Here is a 19587-nt window from a genome sequence, read left to right on the forward strand (position 1 = left end):
CAGCGCAGGCACACCTTGTCGATCCGAAAGAGAACCATTTTAACGAAGCACTAGAAGATATAAACGTGATTTTATGAGAATTTCTCTTGAGTACCAACTGCTGGATCGTGATGAAGCTTCACTTTATGAGGAGCCAATTACACAAGTCATATCTTCATGATGGAATGATCTTCAACTCTCACGTAAAATCTACTCGTCTCAATATCAGTTACTGGTCAGATCATCCAATATGTTCGGCAAAATGCAAAAGAAAATATCATATGCTTACATTTGTCACATATTTACATGCTTACATTTTCACATATTGAAGGGAAAAATATTCTGACTCCAGGGTACTATTGACAACCCCCAACTCTTTGATAGTAGTAAAAACTGCTTTCTTCAACAGGCAGTTCATATTGATCACTCGACCAAAAATGTAAGCAGATATCGTAGTTGCATCTTCAAAATTGACAAAAATGGGAGCTGTTTTAAGTAATAGAACTATATCATAAGCCTAAACTGGACCAAATACCTTTATTTATTATACTGGTGATACTTCAATTCACTCGGCTGTATGTAAAAGTCCTCTACTCTTAAGCTATGAACAAAAAAGAATAACAAGAATACATATCTATGGATACATGTATGTATATACACAACGTAGTCTTCTGGGATCACAATCCGTCAAACTGGTACCTCTATCTTTAGCTCATTTCCTTTCATGTCACCTTTCTGAAGCTTTTCAGCCGCCTCTTCTACATTATCCTGTTTCAGACACGGAACAATTCAGAGAATGATTCCTCAGAGACTACGATAATCAAAAACTAGTTACCAGTAAAACACACTTTAAAAACTTCAACCCTTCCAGAACTTACACAAGCATGCTCAACATTTGTGTCAAGTAAATTTGAATGATACTGAAAAGAAACCAAACAAATAATTTCAAAATGCAATCCTGAACAAACCCTCCAGGAATCATAAAAGGATCCTGAGGAAACATAAAATTTTACAGGTACCGTATATGTGAAATTCCACAACGACAAGCTTGTGTCGTCATTTGTGGACGTGGGATTTTAATCATGCTGACTGACAGTTTCTAAGAGCAGGAAAGCATACAAGAGTAGGCTTTAGACAGGTAGATTAACAACCACAAACAGAGAGAGAGACTTGGAAATACAAAAGAAAAGGCAACAAACAGAGAAAGTCGGTGCACATAAATCCAGGCCCAACAAACCATATTAATTCAGTCAAAAAATAAACCGTATTAAAGAAAACCTTCTAACTTAGTCAAGAAAATATCCTGACATCCATCAAAATCCCCCAACCCAATCATAGACCACACATAAGATTCGGTCGAATCAAGAACAGAAGCAAGCATACTTACTTGGAGAGGAAGGTCAACTGGGAAAAGATTTATGCTGCTAGGTGAAAAGTTGAGACCGCTGTCGAAAACAAAGAATACAAATGAATTACAGATTGGTGAATCTACATTCAGTACCACAAATAAAATAGGTATAACAGGATGATTCCACTTGTATGGTATAAGGTTCAATTGGCAAATGGTAGATTATTACATGTTCCAAAACTTGGAAAAGCACACGGCATTAAATGATACCTAACAAAGAGCATGTGTTTTACTATAAAAACCAACCTTCGAGACAACACCAGCTGCCACACATATGGAATGAAGAACTCCTCGGGATGGCTCTCTTGTTCATATGTGAAACGCAATTGGGTAAACATCTGGTCCCAACAAAATGTATGTCAGAATGTAATCATCAGATACAATCAATTCATCATAAGTTGTCATAACTACTAGATGAATTAGCATTCTACTTCTACCTTTAGTCCGTCAACTCTCCAAGCTCGGCAATTAACAATAATCACTTGCAGTACTTTCTCCACAGACCATTCCCCGTCCATCTTTTGGGAATCCATGCGACTGTTGAAGAAGTCCAAAACCTTGAAATAACATCAGAAAATCATAATGTCTTCCAGACTACACTACCGAACTGTTCACAATGAGTAGAAAGTAAGTTCCGCTTTCAGGGAACTCCTTTTCAAAAACATATGTACTGCAAAATGCACAAATGAATAGGCTCACCATAAATATGTTGTCAAGCAGTTCATTGAATCGCGGATGACTTTTGAACGGCTGAAAGACTTCCTGCCTATGCATAATTGCATAAACAACCTGCCAGTTTTGGAATGCAATTAATAAAAGCTGCAACAAGCAAATAATTCTCATGAACAAACAAAGATAGAAGATTGAAAGTACTCATACCTCCGGATTCCGCGGCAAGGAGTAGGTCAGAATTGCATTTAATATCTCAAGAACAATTCTTAAGAAGTCGGTATATATATGCAGCTCAGCTGCCTGCAAAAATATTTGAAGAACTTCAATGCTAACAAGTACCAATTATGCAAGATGAGAACAATTAATAAAGAGTCAATGATGCTGAAGGACTGAAGGCCAAGTGCGAAATACCATGTCTTCTTGGAGACTATCTACTTCCTTTGATTCACCATTGGGCACATGCATCTTATCATTTTTCATCTCTGCCAATTTGTTGTACCTAATTATAGATCAAGCTCAAAATAACAATCAATCGACCAGAAGACTCTAAACTCACTAGTAGACACAAGGAACAAGAAACTTACTTGCGTGCAAGCATATCAAATAGGCTGACCAAACGTTGCGATGCATAACCACTTAGGCGATGGACATGAGGTGCCATATTTGCTAAAGTTGCAAGGCAATTTGTATGAAGGTAGACATCCTGTTGAATGTATCAGAAAACACATGCTTGAAGTCGGATTTCAGGGTTTGATCAACTTCATCATGTAACATCAACAAATTACCAATCACAGGAAAAACTTTATTGGTAAACAGGAGCAACATTAATTATGCACCCCATGCTCAAACAGAAGTCTAAGGGTCCATTCCATGTTAGTTGTATTGCTCATTTGATGTACCCAAATTGCACATTATAGCAATTCAAGTTGATGTGTCAGTAGATCACTAAATATACAGCCTCATGACAGTATATTCTGATGAGGATATACGTCACAGTTAGACTTTTTCTGTAAAATAAATATATGGTGGAACTGCCAGAAAAATTAAAAGATAAACTTCCCGCCCAAGGAGAAAAAAAAGATATAAGGAACAGAAGAGAGAGAGAGAGAGAGAGAGAGAGAGAGCCCTAAATAGAAAAAGTGCAATAATGAACCAACAGACATTTTATATCATACCCGCAACTTAGATAGATTGTATTTCACTGTCCTCGTCAAAATTATGACCATAAGAGAACCAAGAGAGGTCTGATGAAGAACCCGTTCTTGGTACCATGGAACACTCGGCAGCACCTGCAGAAAGATGTGGAATCAAGATAGTCCATGGCTTACATATCAAAAAGCCAGAGATATTCATTATTTACCAGTTTATGAATGCTGGCGTTAAATGAGGAATCTTGGCTAAGTATAAGAAGGATAATCAGCACCATATATATCTGATTGGATGTCCTCCTTGGTGCATTATACAGTGTTTCGAGCAAAGGCATCAACTGTTGATTTATTCAAAAACAGACTGTAAGATTCTAAGTTGTAACCGAGGGGGAGAACCAAAGTACAAAGTTCAGAGGCAAGAACTTCTATTTATCAACGCGAGAAAGTTGGAAAGTGAAATTCTCAAAAATGAACAGTTGGAAACTAAATAAGAAAAAAAAAAGTGGAAAAATTTCAGTATCTGCTAAATGGATAACCAAGTATCTGCTAATGGATAACTAAGGATCATAGCTCCGATAATTATTGTTAAGACCTCAAATCCATAAATACAGCAACTTGTTGCGCAAGCAGTTGCAAGAGATCAAACTACATCTAGCTACACTTTTATTGCTTAATACTCTTCTTATCTATCGTGTCTTCTCTTGAGAACCTTGATTTCCTTACACAGTGATTGGTGGGGTTGATATCCACAAGCAACAGCCATTATTCAGTCAAGAAATAAGAATATAGCATAAACCATCACATCTTACCAGTGTATCCAGATCAGTCCGCACCAACACATACTCAAGAAAATCTGAGTTCCCGTGAATGAGTGAATAAAGCAGAAGTACAGAAGTCTCATCAGCCAAGCACCTGGAAACATAGTTACAAGCCCACTCACTCATTACCAACAATTGTATCATCAAATACACAACACATACTCTGTGCTATCAGATCATAATGTGGAAGTAGGCAAAATGCAAGTTTTAACACGGACAGATTTGCAACAAAGAGGGCTGATCATTTGTACTAGACGCCCTTCTGTGAAGAGAAGCCAGAAGACACAAATCTTCTTTTTGCATTGAGAAATTACTGCACAATTATGGGACATGTTTTTCAACATTTTGGGTTTAAAGTGGATAATGCCAACAGCCACATAGGAGCTTTTACAAGGTTGGCAAAAAAGAGGTCTGAGGGGTATACATTCCAGAGTTTGGAATGCAACATCTGCGACAATTTGGCGGATAATATGAAAGAGAAGAAACTCAAGAATTTTTTAAAACAAGGACGATGTATCTAGTCTTATGTAATTGTATTTCTTTCCTTATGTTTTGGACCAGCATGGCAGATGTATATGATTGTTACAATGTAAAGGTCATTATCGACTTTATTAGTTCTCTACATAATCTGTGAGACTATGTTTGTGCTACTCAATTGTTCATAGCAGCATACCCTTTATGCTGAAAAATTTATAAAAATTCACCTTACTTATCCAGAAAAAAAAACAAAGAGATCATAATGTGGAAGTAGTTTTAAGGGTATTTCACTATGAAGAGACCAAAAGCCAAACAACAAGACACCTTCTCTACCACGGGGATGGAAAAGGTCACAAATAAACTCCTCATGCGTAGCCAATTTTCGTAACAAAATAGGAGCTACTTTTTTTTTTTTTTGAGAACATTTAGTTTTCACCGTAGATCAACAAGTGAGATAGATTAACACTTACATGCCAAGGGTATCGAAAAGAGAAGCAAAGGATAATCTCACAACCGGACCACTAGGTGCATTCCCTTCAACATCAACACGATCAACTGCTTGAGAGAACACAAAGAAGCTTAGAATCATGAACGAAATTCATGAAGTAGCAAAAGGGACACCAGGATGAAAAAAAATAATTCTAACATTCAATATCCCGAGCATTCTCAAGGGCCTTGCAGTAAGGATTCTCAAAGATCGATTCTTCCTTTGGTAGCAAATCTGGACTGCTGTAATCTAATTTATCTTTCAAGTGGTCCACGCCAAGACTCTTGCGGTAATGAACAAGGATGAGTAAAATATTAAGACTGTTGTCTGCCAATGGGCTTCTGGAAGCTTCATTACTTGAACTGGCAAAGAAATTCAATGGCAGTAGCACGAGATTTGCTGCAAGTCAATGGAAAAGGCAGAAGTACCAATGAGAATAATAGAACAGCACAGTGACTAAACAAGAGGCAAAATAAGTGAATAAATTGGGAATGGAGGGATTCAATAATTCTAGGATCACCTTTTGACGACGAAATGCTGCATGCATGAGCAAAGGAACAAGGATAAAATTTTATAGAATGGATATTTGGAGATGCGGCAATACATAGCTATACACTAGAAAAACGGAAGAGAGAGAGAGTGTGTGTGTAAGGAGGGGAAGGGGGGGTTGATGCAATAAATCACTTCATCCTACCCGCAACAGAGCTAACTCTTTGTAGAACTCCAGGCTGATATCCTTCAGAAAATATATAATAAGATGAAGCCTTCAAAGGGAAACGTGGCCGTGTGATATAGTTAAGAAGCAGCTTACGAATAGCCAGATTGACCAAAGAAGTTGGCTGCAGACAAAAATACATTCAGAAGCGGCTCATGACTTGCCAAGGAATTTGGCAGCAAATACAAAAGAAAATTGATAAAATTCCAATAGTTTTAAGAGATATCTACTGAGAGAAACAGATGATGACCTGAGCCATTGCTGCATCAAAGAAAGGATGAATATCATCGGCTCCAAGTGATGGCCCAGAAAGAAGCTGAGTTGATAATGCGATGAGCATGAAATTAAGCAACTCATAGTGTAGAAGATATGTATCCGAGCTGTCAGAAGAAACAAACAGTATTAGGCAAACAACTGGCAAGCCATGTGATAAGATATGTATTACAAAGAGCTCAACATACCTCACATCTACCCTGCCAAGAAAATTAAGCACACTATTCACAACAAGATGCTCAATACTCTGTTCTGTAAAAGAAAATGAAAGAGGTAATGGCGGTAAGAGTTAGGAAGTAATGGACTTGGACTCCCAGACGGAGCTGAATATAAAGTTAAAGATTAAGTGAGAAGTTTAAACAACATAGATTTCCAAATGTTGTAGACCCAATCAGGACAAATCTTTAAAAGAATAACTTATGAAAGCTATCCCACAGATATAAGCTCTATAAGAGATACAACAACAACAACAACAACCCAGTGAAATCCCACATCTTGGGGTCTGGGGAGGGTATAATGTACGCAGACCTTACTCCTACCAAGGTAGGATGGCTGTTTCCGAGAGACCCTCTATAAGAGATACGAGTTAGAATCTAAAAGAATCCGTCGGTCATTACAAAGCTATGGCTCAATTTCAACAACTTGTGAAAGCTATCTCACTGAAGTCAGCTATACAAGAGATGTGAGTTAGAATCTCACAAGAATCATTTGGTCATTAGTCATTACAAATGATTACTCAATTTCATCCATAAATAAGTAACAGGAAATTTCTTAATTTACCGTAATGTTTGTCCAGAAGTGATTGTAATAACTTATTTTGAAACAGAAGTGATTGTAGTATGATCAGAGACAACCAATCAAGTTTCTCATAAATTAGACTACACACTGTCTTGAACTATGAAATGATGTTGAGGAGCAAGGACAAAGTTAGATCTACCTTACAAAATAAAATAAAAAGGGAATCCACAATTAGATCTTCGAACAAATAACATATACATTCACTTTGTTTCAGTCATAGTGGTCGAAACAGAGCAGTGATCACGTAAATGCTACGTACTCCAATCGCCCTCCCCACACAAAAGAAAAAAAGAAGAAGATTTATTTAAAAGAGAGAACGAAACTGTAAATGAAATAGGAATATAAATAAGAAAATCAGAAAAGTCCCACTAAACAAAAATGAATAAACCATGTTGTAAATGCATTACCTTTTGGGACATTACTTGGAATTTCCTCACTCTCATTCAGAGACATGTACAGATCTTCAAAGTTGTCAGTTTTGGCATTCTCAATGAGGTGCTTCAGAAAAACAGATGAGACGTACACTGCATTGAGAGCTTTCACATAAGCTGATGAAGATGCATCGGACGTAGAAACACACTCTTGCAAGCACCAAGACAGGTGAATTAAAATTTTGGCAAGATGCCTGGTGTAACAGTTGTTCTGAGCTGCAATAAACAACAGATCGTATTAGAAGATCATACCAGTGGGCTCATCATATCCCCAAAAGAAAAAAAAAAAGGAAAAAAAGATGGAATAAACATCAAAAATAAATTATTCCCATTCATGAGGTTCTAGAAAAATTAAACAGGGAAGTTACAGAAAGAAAAGATACAATAGGATGGTCAGATAAAGAGTTTATACGGATAGGGCCAATTGCCTGTTGACATGACATAAAAGAAGTAAGAGCAACATCTTGCAACCACTGCAGCTATGTCGTTATAACTAATAATTATATATCAGTAAGAAAATACTTGCAACCCAACATACATAGCACGAGGCTTAGAAACATGAAAAGTAGAACGAGTACCATGTTTCACCCTATGCTTTACCTAATTCTTTCATGATTGCATCACTTTATCAGAAACAAACATCTTAGCCTTAAATCATGTTACATGGAAATTAGTACTAAGTTCAATTTTTCCCCAAAGCAACCCTCCGCATAATAATGAAGCAGAAGAATGCATAAAAGAGAGTACAATTTTACTTACACAACATTCGCAGGAAGTTAACACTCTCCATAACTTGGGACCCAAGTAGCATTACCTAATTTTCGCACTACTCTTCAATAAGAAAAAGATTTATCAACTTAAATAATTAAGCAATTTGCATGAATCTGCTCAAAATTTCCGGAGTAGAAGTTCTTGTTTCATTAAATAACTCCAGGGGGAAAAAATTATGGGAAGCGCAAATGGACCAAAATCTCGGAACCGACAGACTATTGCGTTTAAAAAGCTCTACAAGATCAACTGAGGCGATCAACTTTTTTTTTTTAAGAACTAAGGGGATCAATTGAATAGAACATTTTTCTTTTGACATCTGCCATTGTGACTCTAGTTTTAGGATTGCGAGACAACTAGGCTAGTTTCGACATTAAATAGAGTATGCAGGAGCACAAGAATACTCGGTGTAGAGCTCCACCAAGTTGCAAATTTGATGGATGGCTTCAGACTTAACTGCCTAAACAAGTAGTATAGACACTAAACCTTTGCCAAATCGTTAAAAGGAGCCAACTACCACACAGCAGATAGTCTGCAAAAATCACATTTCTGTATGAGCCATATTTACTCATTTTATTCTAAATCTGTACCATTTTTTTGAAAGAATGTTTTTTAATCTGCACTTTGGAACACAAAACCATAACATTCAGCTAACGAGACAAATGAGAAGTCGGGCGAATTTGAAAAACAGTGGTATGAATCACATGTACACTGATTTTTCTCCTTTCCCATTTCTATTGGTTTAGGTATTCTCAAACCTGACAAAGTACCTCAACAACTGTGACAGCCACAATTCACTCGCTCAATTTCCCCAATCTACATACTTAACTAGCAGACTACCACGGAAGCTGCAGAACAACTCAACCTAACATGTGAATATTCTAGTATCTTCTTGAGATAATGGTCAAAATACACCTAAAGTATTACTTTTTTGCGTTTCTACCTGAACTATAAGGTGTTTGCGTTTCCTAACTACATTTCCTATCTGAACTATCACCAACTATTCATCAAAACACACCTCGACTAGTATCTGAAGGTGTGTGGCGTACACTCTTTTTTCTTCTAAAATGGTGCCAAATGGCACTCTACTCGGATAATTAAAGGATTAATTGGAAAAATAAATTAAAAACATTACTTCCTCCGTCCCAATTTATGTGATATAGTTTGACTAGGCACATAGTTTAAGAAAGAAGTGAAGACTTTTGAAACTTAGTGATCTAAAACAAGTCATAGATATTTGTGTGAGGTAAAAGGGGAAGTTTTAAGTTAAATTATTTCTCAATATAGAAATGTATCATTCTTTTTTGGACAGACTAAAAGGGAAAGTGTATCACATAAATAGGGAGAGAGGGAGTAAAAGATAATGGTCAAAAGAACACCTGAAGTTTTTGACCATTATCTCTGTCTTCTAATCATCAACTAGAATAATCAATAACAGTTTCTACACCACATTTCAGATACGACCTAACTTTACAATTTAACTACAGAACTTTTTTCTTTTCTTCAACAAAACTCGATTAATAATCAAGCAAATGAACAATTTAAGTATCTTCTAATCATCAACTAGAATAATCAATAACAGTTTCTACACAACTTTTCATAAACTCGTCGACACCAATTAACAGAACCTAACATATGCGAGCTAAATTTACAATTTGACAACATAACTAACAAAACTCCACAAATAATCAAGGAAATGAACAATTTAAGATATACCAAAAAGGCGTGTAAAGTAAAAACAAAATAGAGATAGTTAGGTTTACCAAAGTGGATGCAAGCTTGTTGAACACGATGAGAGGACCAATGAAGATTAAGAGGAAGTTCTAGAAGCTTCTGCCAGTAATCAGAAGCAACTGGAAACGATTTCTCTCCTATAAATGCTCCTATTAAATACTCCGCCGTTTCATGTGGCCGTGCCGCACCACCTTGCGTTGACGGTACTCCCCCCATTCAACACTACTACAATTAAACGGTAACGGCGTTATATATTATCGAGAATCTTCTAGTAGGACCTTCAGGAAGTGCGAATTTACGAGATCGTAGAGAGAGTATTATAGAGAAGTTTTTTGAATGGCATTTTGCGATGAGAAATTTGTTGGAGGTGTGGATCTGAGAGTGGCTTAGGAAGGAAGGAGAGAGACAATAATGAGGCCTTTTCATAGCAATCTCTTTGGTTTCATTATTCTTATTAGTTGGATGAAGAAAAAACTTGAAATTTCACCTGATTTTACAAAATTGCCCTCCACATTTCTCCATTCGACAAACGTCGATCAGAAATAGTTTAAATATTTTAACCATACCTCTCGTTATAATTTCGATCTAAGTATACCCCTCCTATTGTACTTTGACACAAATTTGCCTTTAATTTTAACGGAGATGCACATGTCAAGCTCAAAATCTAATGACCCACTTTCCATTTTAAGTATCCAATTTCTTTAGAAACCTACTTGTTTAACTCAATCAGATCCATTCTCTCCCCCAAATTTGTGTTAAAGTACAATGGGAGGGATATGTTTGGATCGAATGTATAACTGAAGGGGTATAATTAGAACTAAAGTGTAACGAGGGTGTATTTAAACTATTGTTGATAGTACAGGGGTATATATTTGACCCTTTACCGCTCTTTAATTTTAATAGTATTTTTCATTCAATGAATTTGTGTTTGGGAGACTTTGTTTCACAAGGGAAAGGTTTTGGAATGTTAATTTTTGTCAACATTAACTGAGCTTAGTTAAATGACACCGAGTCTATAAATCATTGTGTCACGAGTTTAAATTATTTAATTTTTTTCTCGTCTAGAAAAAACATGATGATACAAGGAGGATTAATGGATTAAAAATAAGTTGTAAAGCTTCTAGTTTTCAAATTTAATTATAACCCGTTGCATTTAAGCCTAAGTCAGAAAATATTTCCAAAATTAACAAGAAAATGCCATTATAGTTTTATTTTAATGTTCACTGTGAGAGAATATTGATTGATATTAAATATCTAGTTGCAAAAACTCATTTAGCATGAAATTTTTAATATTGGTAATAAATACAGATTAATCATGTTTGATCGCACGTGTTGTCATTTAGATTTTACGAAAATAGAAAGTCAAACGCAAAACTTTAATTTGTCCGAAGATAAATATGAAAATCTCTACCAGTATTTTACAATAACTTTTAGTTATATAACTATCTTCGCAGATATTCTCATTATTTTGGTGTATTCACTTCTCAAATGAAGAAAAAGAAGGTATTGGATGGATAAGATTTGTTAAGTCAATTTCAAACTCAAGTTAAAATTTGCTATCTAAATTTTCATTGACCTTTATAGCTCCATACCAAACTCATTATCATGTCGTCTTTTTTTTTTTTTTTTTTTGAAATATACAATTATCGGTACAAAACCATGCAATCAGATTGAAAATCTACATGAAGTAATTAAACAACATATGTTCCTTCCCCTTTGCCCCCTTTTGAATTCAAATAACTTTGAGTGTTTAACAATGAATCTAAACAAAACCTGCCAAGACAAAATCATTAAATTTTCTTCTTAGTTTAAAAACATGCCTACTTTTGTAACTTGACACTATCTACTTATAATTAAAATTTGCATCCAGCATTACTAATGCATTTCCCCCTTCAAACATCCCAACGCAAGCAAATTCTTTTAATCTAGTTTATTTCTCATTTGATTAACTTTACATTTTTCTTGTTTCCTTAAAATTATCAATATTTCCTTTTAGATAATAAACAACATTTTGTGCCTTTCCATTTCTCAAAAAAACATAATTTAATAATTGACTTGGCTAATAACTTTCATATTAAGGCTCATCTTTAATTTTAAAGTCAATAGATGAAAGTACTACTATTTACTAAACCTAAATATATGTTATTTCAATTTTAGCACTGCCTTAAAAGCAATAGTACCGTATCTCATACTTTCTTTGCCCATAGATGGTTCTAAGAAATGAGATTGATTTTGATGGTTTTTGACAAATTAAAGGACTTCATTAAGACAAAAGAAAAGGACAAATGAAAGGGCTAATTGGTCAATGCAATTAAGTAGGTGGAGTTTCACTTTGAGTTATATAGGAGAATTTGTGGGTTTTGTTGTCAGTTATAGGTTTGTAGCTGGTTTTAAATTTCGTCGGCGTGGTAGTCCACGTGGCTATATATGAGCTTATTCATAGACTTGATGCGATCAATTGGGGATTAATCCCTCCCTCCCATATTACTTGACTGCGTTATTAAAAATATATATTTCAAAGTATTTATTTATTTATAAAATTAAGATATAATTAATTATTTTTTACTTATTTTATTCTTAATATTAATTATTTTTCAAAATAATTAATATTAATTAGAGTGTAATTTGTTAGAAATAAAGATAATATAATAAAATATATTTTCATTTATGATTTTTAAAGGGCGTGTAAAAGCGAAAGTGGTCAATTAATATGAGACGGAGGGAGTATTAAAAACTTAAAAGAGCATTTTAGAAATTTGTTGAACTTGAAACACGCGTCCTAGATACATTTAATTAGGGTTTCAATATTCTCATATCGTGCTCTAGACTTTGAAAATAAAATACATCGTGCCCTTGACTTTGTCATAATTCATTTAGGTAAAAATTTGTCTACGTTCAATATTTATACTAAATGAAGTTATTTTATCATGATTAATTAATCAATAAAATAAAATACATTTAGATTAATTATGATAAGTGATTAAAAAAAAATATGCAGAATATACATGTCATGTAATCAGATTAGTGTAAACTCCATGAGGATAAATTTTTACTATTACTAATATTGGTGCCATGAATTTCACCCTGAAAACTCATAGCTCACACATTTTTTACTTACTAAGGGTTCCATATATATAATTTCTAGAACTAAATCGCACTTCATTATTTGTTTTTCTATATCAAAATTTAGATTTTGAAAAGTTATGTTAAAAGCACCATAAATCACAAGTTTTATATCAAAAAACAGTTTTTTAAGATGTCGTCAAAAAATCAGCAAATAGCAATATAATATGAAGATTGATAAATATTGTGAGGCTGCTAATATCTTTTTTTTTTTTTTTTTTTGCCTCAACAAATATTCTTTTTTTTTTTTTTTTTTTGGGGGGGGGGGGGGGGGGGGGGGGGGTTGGCATGACCCCTACCTTGTATATTCCTTCATATCGACAAGAGGGCTGGAGGAGGACAAGGGCCAAAGCCTCCACGATTACATGTGAAAGAGAGATCAACCTAAGATCACAACAAAAAGAAACATGAAGGGGACAGTGGTAGCTTGTACAAAAAAATATATATCCCTTCATGCTAGCTAATCAACTTCTAACTAACGAAAAAATTGGCTTTATCAACTCTACTCCTCAAACTTGGAAGTTGCCAGGAATCCATGGAGAATGGTCCTTTGATATTTCCAGGCAGTTGAGTATATGAGTTGTATTGTGAAGAAATATCAAAGTTAGCTGCAGATTTGGCCAGTAGATCAGCTACCTGGTTTGCCTCTCTGTAGCAGTGGGTGACTTTGACTTCAACGTGCTCCATCAATTTTGCGGTGTTGAGAATGATTCCTTTTAGCTTAAGATTGTTGGTGGTTCTAGCATTCAACATATCGACAATAATTTGTGAGTCCGATTCCAGATGGATTTCTTTGTATCCCAATCGTAAGCACTGTTGAATTCCCTCCATTGCGGTTGTGGCTTCAGCGATATTATGAGAGCTGCATTGAATGGATTTGGCAAAGGCAAAGATCATATTCCCTGAGCTTGTTCTAATAATTCCACCTATTTCAGCTTTGCCATTTTGGAGAAAACTGCCATCTGAGTTGATTTTCACCCAGCCCTCCTTTAGTTTGTCCCATTTAACGTGAAAAAATGTTGTTTTTGGTTTCCACCTCTCGACTTCATGGCAGAGATTGTACCATGGCCAATTGAACTTGGAATTTGGAAAAGCTTTAGCTAAAGCAGCATCAATGGTCCAGCTAACTTGGTGCCTCATTTTCCTAACGTAGAATCTGTCTTGCTCGCCATATTTGCAAGCTGTCCAGCTTCTCCAGATTTCCCAGCATATTGCCAAGGGGACAATGTTAACTAGTAGCTTTTGTACACTGTTGTGTGTCGTTGTATCTCGCCAGAGCTTGAAGATTCTTCTAATGGGCCATTTTCTGTGTCTAATACCAAGAGGCGACCCAAATGACACCCAAAGATATTTGGCAGCTTGTCCCTCTACCAAAGTGTGTTGCATGCTGTCTCTAATAGGCGTGTCGCAGCATCTACAATTGGAGTTGTCGACTATGCCCAATCTAGCCAGATTCTCGTTGAAAGGAAGTTTGGATAAACAAGCCCTCCAACGTAAGAAAGAGATCTTGAGGGGAATGCAATTATGCCATAGACTGCTGAGAGTTTCATCATCTTGTTTCCTGCATCTGTTAACCTGAAAAGCAGAAGAGTTAATGTATTGCCCATCACTGGTAGGTTTCCAAATAATGAAATCTTCTAGTGATGGGTCTCCAATATCAATGTTAGCAAATATGTTATGATTCCTATCCCCAAAACCAAGAGTAATCTTAGAGGAGTCCCAAGCACCATTAATAATGTAGCTACTAATCGTAGTATGCCTGTTATGGTGATGGTCTGGAAAAAGATTGGCTAAAGCCCCTTTATCCGACCAATTGTCCCACCACAGACTACAATTACCAACATTGATCTTCCAAAGCATATTATTCTCTACTTTATCTCTTATTTGTAGCATGTGTTTCCAAGCATGTGAATTACCAGAGACCCATTTTTTTGCAACCGGATGGGACCTGCTACAGTATTTAGCTCTCATAAAGGTACCCCACAAAATGGTATTAGTTCGGAACCTCCACCACCTTTTCATAGCAAGAGTATCATTTATCTCCCTCATACTCCTTATACCAAGTCCCCCCTCATTAGTAGGATAGCATAGGTTCTTCCAGGCACTCCAGTGATATTTATTTTTTTCATTTGAAGTGCCCCAAAAGAACCTAGCAAAATACTTCTCAATGAGAGTTAGAGTTCCTTTCGGGGGGCTCATAGCAGAATGGGTGTAAATGGGGAGTGATTGTAATACATTTTTTATCATAATCATTTTTCCACCAAAGGTGAGCATGTTGCCTTGCCAACTATTGAGTCTATTGGCCACTTTCATGGCCATATACTCAAAGTAGATTAACTTCTTTCTTCCAATATAAAGAGAGCAGCCAAGATAGGTGAAAGGAAAACTTTTTTCCATGAAGCCAGTACAATTTCTCATTCTATTGATTCTTTGTGCACTAGCTTTTGGATCTGTTATAAAGAAGCTTTTTTCTCCATTAATCTTTTGGCTAGAAGCATTTTCATACTTCCCAATGTGACTCATCACAAGATTGATAGAGCTTTGCTTGCCACTGCAAAAAATAATAATATCGTCAGCATAGGCAAGATGGTTAATTTGTGGGCCTCTTTTATCCATATGGAAAGGAATAAAATCAGGCTCATTGTTGAGGCTATTTAAAGATCTAGTTAGAACTTCAGCTGCAATAATGAAAAGAGAAGGGGATAGAGGATCCCCTTGTTTCAAACCTTGAGAAGAGGTGAAAAAACCTCTTCTTACGCCATTAATGACAATGGAGTACCAAACTTCCGAGATAAGACCCCATATTAGATCAATCCAAATTTCCGAGAATCCAAACTTCCTCAGGACCGAAATCAGAAAATCCCATGATAGCCTATCATAGGCTTTTGCCATATCCAATTTGATGACTATGTTCCCACCTCTGTTATCCTTTCTGATACCCTGAATGATTTCCTGAGCTAACATCACATTTTCAGTAATCAGTCTCCCCTGGACAAATCCACTCTGATTCTCTGAAATAATCAATGGTAGAAGAGTATTAAGTCTGCTGGATAGGATCTTGGAAATGATTTTTGTGGTAAAGTTTGTGAGGCTAATGGGTCTTATTTGAGAGAAGCTAGTCGGGGAAATGGTTTTAGGAATAAGAACGAGGCAGGTGTGATTGTAGAATTTGGTGAGGTTCCTTCCGTTGAAATATTCTTGAACGAAGTCTATAACTTCACTTTTAATGATATCCCAACACCTCTGGAAAAAAGTGCCATTGAAACCATCGGGCCCTGCAGTGCTCTCAGAACTAAGATTGAAAATGGCATCCTTGATCTCATCTTCCTCCGGGATTTTAGTCAACATGTTATTGTTTTCCTCAGTAATAAGGTGAGGGATATGGTTCAAGACTGTGCTATCTGTAGTGGGAATTTTTAGATTGAAAAGTTTCTCAAAGTGGTGAACAACAGCTTTCCCTATTTTATCCTCTCCTTGGATCCAGTTTCCTCTGTGATTCTTGATCCTAGATATGTGCAGTCTTCTCCTTTTATCCCTCATAACACTGTGAAAGTATCTGCTATTGTAATCCCCTTCTTGAAACCATTTTATTTGAGATTTTTGCCTAAGCAAATTGTCTTGGATGCCTAGCCACTTGACATATTCTGCATTGGCTTTGTTGAGTTCCTGTCTACTATGCTCATTATTGTTCTGCAGGTCCATTTCCTCGAGTACCTGGACTTTAGCCTCCCAGGAATTAAATTGTTCATTAATGTCTCCTATGCTTTCTTTAGACCACTGGCTGAGTTTTTTCCCTACTGCTTGGAGTTTACTTTTGAGCCTCCACATTGCATTCCCCTGCACATGTAAGTTCCAAGTATCCTGCACAATAGAAAGAAAATCAGGTTGTGTAGTCCAAAGATTTAGAAACTTGAAATACCTGATGATATCTTGTTGCTCATTATGGCACTTTAAGAGCAATGGCCTGTGATCCGACCCAGTTCTTGACAGATTTCTAACATAGTTGTGTTGATAGTGTTGAAGCCATTGGTCATTGACACATATTCTATCCAATCTCTTCCATATCCTTCTGCCCGGCCCTCTATTATTGCACCAAGTAAATTTAGGGCCTACAAAACCCAAATTTGTTAACCCACAGGCTTCCATTGAGCTGATGAAGTCGAGACTCTTGGATGCCCTGTGGGGTCTACCTCCTATTTTTTCCTCACTGTTCATGATAACATTAAAGTCACCACCAACACACCAAGGACCATTAATACTACTGGCAAGATCAATAAGACTATCCCACAGTTCTCTTCTATCGTTCGAGCAACATTTAGCATAAACAATAGAGACATATAAGACCTCATTTCTACAATTATCAGTGATCTCAAAGGTGATATGTTGATTATTACTCTCCAAAACAGTAGCTTGAATATGATTTTTCCAAAAACACCAAATTTGATCATTATTATTAGAAAGACAGTGATGGTAACCCAGAAATCTTTTATAGCCTTCAATCTTATTGTTATTTATAAAAGGTTCGGAAATTGCCACAAAGTCAGATTTGTTGATATTCGCTAATCTTTTAAGCCTATGAATAGCTTTTTTGGATCTTACCCCTCTGATATTCCATATGATTGCACTAATCATGGAAAACCAGTTTTTTATTGTCATTTTTGTTCCCCTTCCCGTCATGTTCAGGGGAGTTGTTGGATTTACCTTTCTTATTCTTGTTCTTCTGCTTGTTTTTACCTTTGAGACTCTACACTGACGGGGAAAATAAAACATTTTATTTTTAAAGTTAATTTATTTTTTATTTTTATATATTACTAATATTATAGACCAATGCCAGACACGTTATGTTATATTGTAGACCAGTGCCAAACTTGAATAAGAATATGCTTTCTTCATTAACCACTTGTTATTTGAACTACTTTGATTGTGATATTATTTCATAATCCGACAGGTGAAATTTAAAACACTTTAACCAAAAAAAGAAATTTAAAACACGCTCCTCAATTGAAATTTATAAAACTTGAGCGAGGTAACAAATTAAAAAGATCAAATAACGGATGAATTCACAAAGTTCCGTGCCAAGTTTTAAAATATCGACCATTCATATACGATACTTTAGTTTATATTTCCACAAAGGTAGCTTCCTAATTAATTAAGTTTTGATCCAAAATTATAAAGACAGAGATGACGCATCTAATTATTCGTAATGCACTGGGTCTTTGCTACCAACCGTTAACTAGTATTTGTTATCAAATTAACCCAATAGGAACGAACTACGATTCGATTTAAAAATAAAATAAAAACTCCAATCAGACGTGCAAATACACATGGTATGTTGAATTTGCCCTTAGATTTTGTTTGAACCTTAGCACTTAACTTGAGTTTACTCTCCTCGGTAATATGTACGCATCTGTAAAAAATTTGAGGGATTTGACCCCAAATATCTCAACTTCATATGCTAAAATCCTTTATCCTTCTGTATACCTAGGACTAGAAAAACAGATATCAAGTTGCAGTTTATTTTCACATTTTGTTTTCGATTCTTTTCAAGTGAAACATGAAAAGATATTCGTTGACAATTTTTTGAAATTTGAAACCGTCTACTGAACATGTCTCCATCCGAATGGTCCATCACGTAGGAGTAATATATAAAATCCTTGTGGTTAAAGTTACATTCTACTCCTTAACAACAACAAAAAAAAAATGAAATCGTTTATAAATAAATATTATCAAATGAATTATAAAAAAAAAAAACTTAATTATAGTAAGATACAATTATAAAGTTATTAGTCAATTCAAATGGAGGCTCCCTAGCAACATCAATAAGACTGGTCAGTGAAATAAATTTCTTATTATTCCTCAGCATCCAATTGAAAGAGAGAGTGAGAAGACCCCTTGGGGCAGTGGCGGAGCCAGGATTTTCATCCAGGGGGTTCAAAAATTCTAAAAAGTAAATACAGGAACAAGTCAGGGGGTTCAACATCTACTATATATATATATAGCAAAATAATTTTAACTTTAAAAATACACTGTAATTTTTCGCCAAAGGGGTTCGGATGAACCTCCTGAAGCTAACATGGCTTCGCCCCTGCCTTGGGGGGGGGGGGGGGGGAAGGAAATGAAAACAAACATTCAATATAATGAAGAATTTGGTCCATGAAGCCTATTTTTTCTTGGATGAAAAGCAAGTGAGAGAACGCTTATCTCCATTTGGGAAAAAGATAGAAGAGGAGGAGTTGCTAGGGGGTGAGCACGGTACGGTATATACCGATATTAAAAATTTTAATATCGCAGTTTCGGTATTATGGTATTTGGTACGGTATTTAGTATGCATTTTTAAAAAGTTTGGTATTTGATACGGTATTCGGTATTAATAAAGAAAATACCGAAATACCGAATATCATACCAAAGTATTCCATATAGTTACATATACAATTCATATATATATAATACTAACAAATATATAATTAGTATTAGTACAAACTAATTGTTTAGACGTTGGAATTGCTTGTACTTTCTTTTGAATATTTTTACATATGTAAGATTTTAGTATGATATGATAGAAATGCCCTTTTTGTGTACCAAAGTATATATATCTTGATTGAAATGCCCTTTTTGTGTAATTGATTAACGAAGGACATTGTTTATACTTTCTTTTAAATATTTTTATACGTGTAAGGTGTTAGTATAATATAATTGAGACGTTTCTTGAATAGCCGAAGTCATAATTCTTTATTATACATATATATGTAAGTCGTG

The 19587-nt window shown here is 35.5% G+C and overlaps 1 protein-coding gene across 2 annotated transcripts; it reads right to left on the reverse strand.

The window, feature by feature from the left end:
- Positions 1-491: 491 nt before the first annotated feature.
- LOC132609814 (uncharacterized) lies at positions 492-10146 on the reverse strand. Of its 2 annotated transcripts, XM_060323973.1 has the most exons (19): positions 9738-10146; positions 7183-7422; positions 6166-6229; positions 5955-6084; positions 5684-5828; positions 5149-5388; positions 4973-5057; positions 4017-4119; positions 3420-3545; positions 3235-3348; positions 2644-2762; positions 2471-2558; positions 2267-2359; positions 2087-2176; positions 1825-1944; positions 1634-1725; positions 1367-1424; positions 858-899; positions 492-747 (listed from the first exon to the last, which is right to left on the reverse strand). In XM_060323973.1, exons 1-19 carry the CDS (start codon positions 9922-9924, stop codon positions 667-669), a joined length of 2217 nt encoding a protein of 738 aa, XP_060179956.1. In that variant the 5' UTR covers positions 9925-10146; the 3' UTR covers positions 492-666. The 2 variants fall into 2 exon arrangements, with proteins under 2 accessions (XP_060179956.1, XP_060179957.1); XM_060323974.1 differs by lacking the exon at positions 858-899.
- Positions 10147-19587: the final 9441 nt, after the last annotated feature.

This window comes from Lycium barbarum, chromosome 9, assembly GCF_019175385.1.
Source record: "Lycium barbarum isolate Lr01 chromosome 9, ASM1917538v2, whole genome shotgun sequence".
Lineage (NCBI taxonomy): Eukaryota > Viridiplantae > Streptophyta > Magnoliopsida > Solanales > Solanaceae > Lycium > Lycium barbarum.

Excerpts from the sequence above, each read along its gene's own strand:
- LOC132609814 (XM_060323973.1), bottom strand. The coding sequence starts at position 9,924 with ATGGGGGGAGTACCGTCAACGCAAGGTGGTGCGGCACGGCCACATGAA. Across the intron at positions 4,120-4,972 it reads CTTTTCGATACCCTTGGCAT|GTGCTTGGCTGATGAGACTT; the intron begins GTAAGTGTTAAT and ends CTATGTTTCCAG. Across the intron at positions 2,177-2,266 it reads CCTTGCCGCGGAATCCGGAG|GTTGTTTATGCAATTATGCA; the intron begins GTATGAGTACTT and ends CAAAACTGGCAG.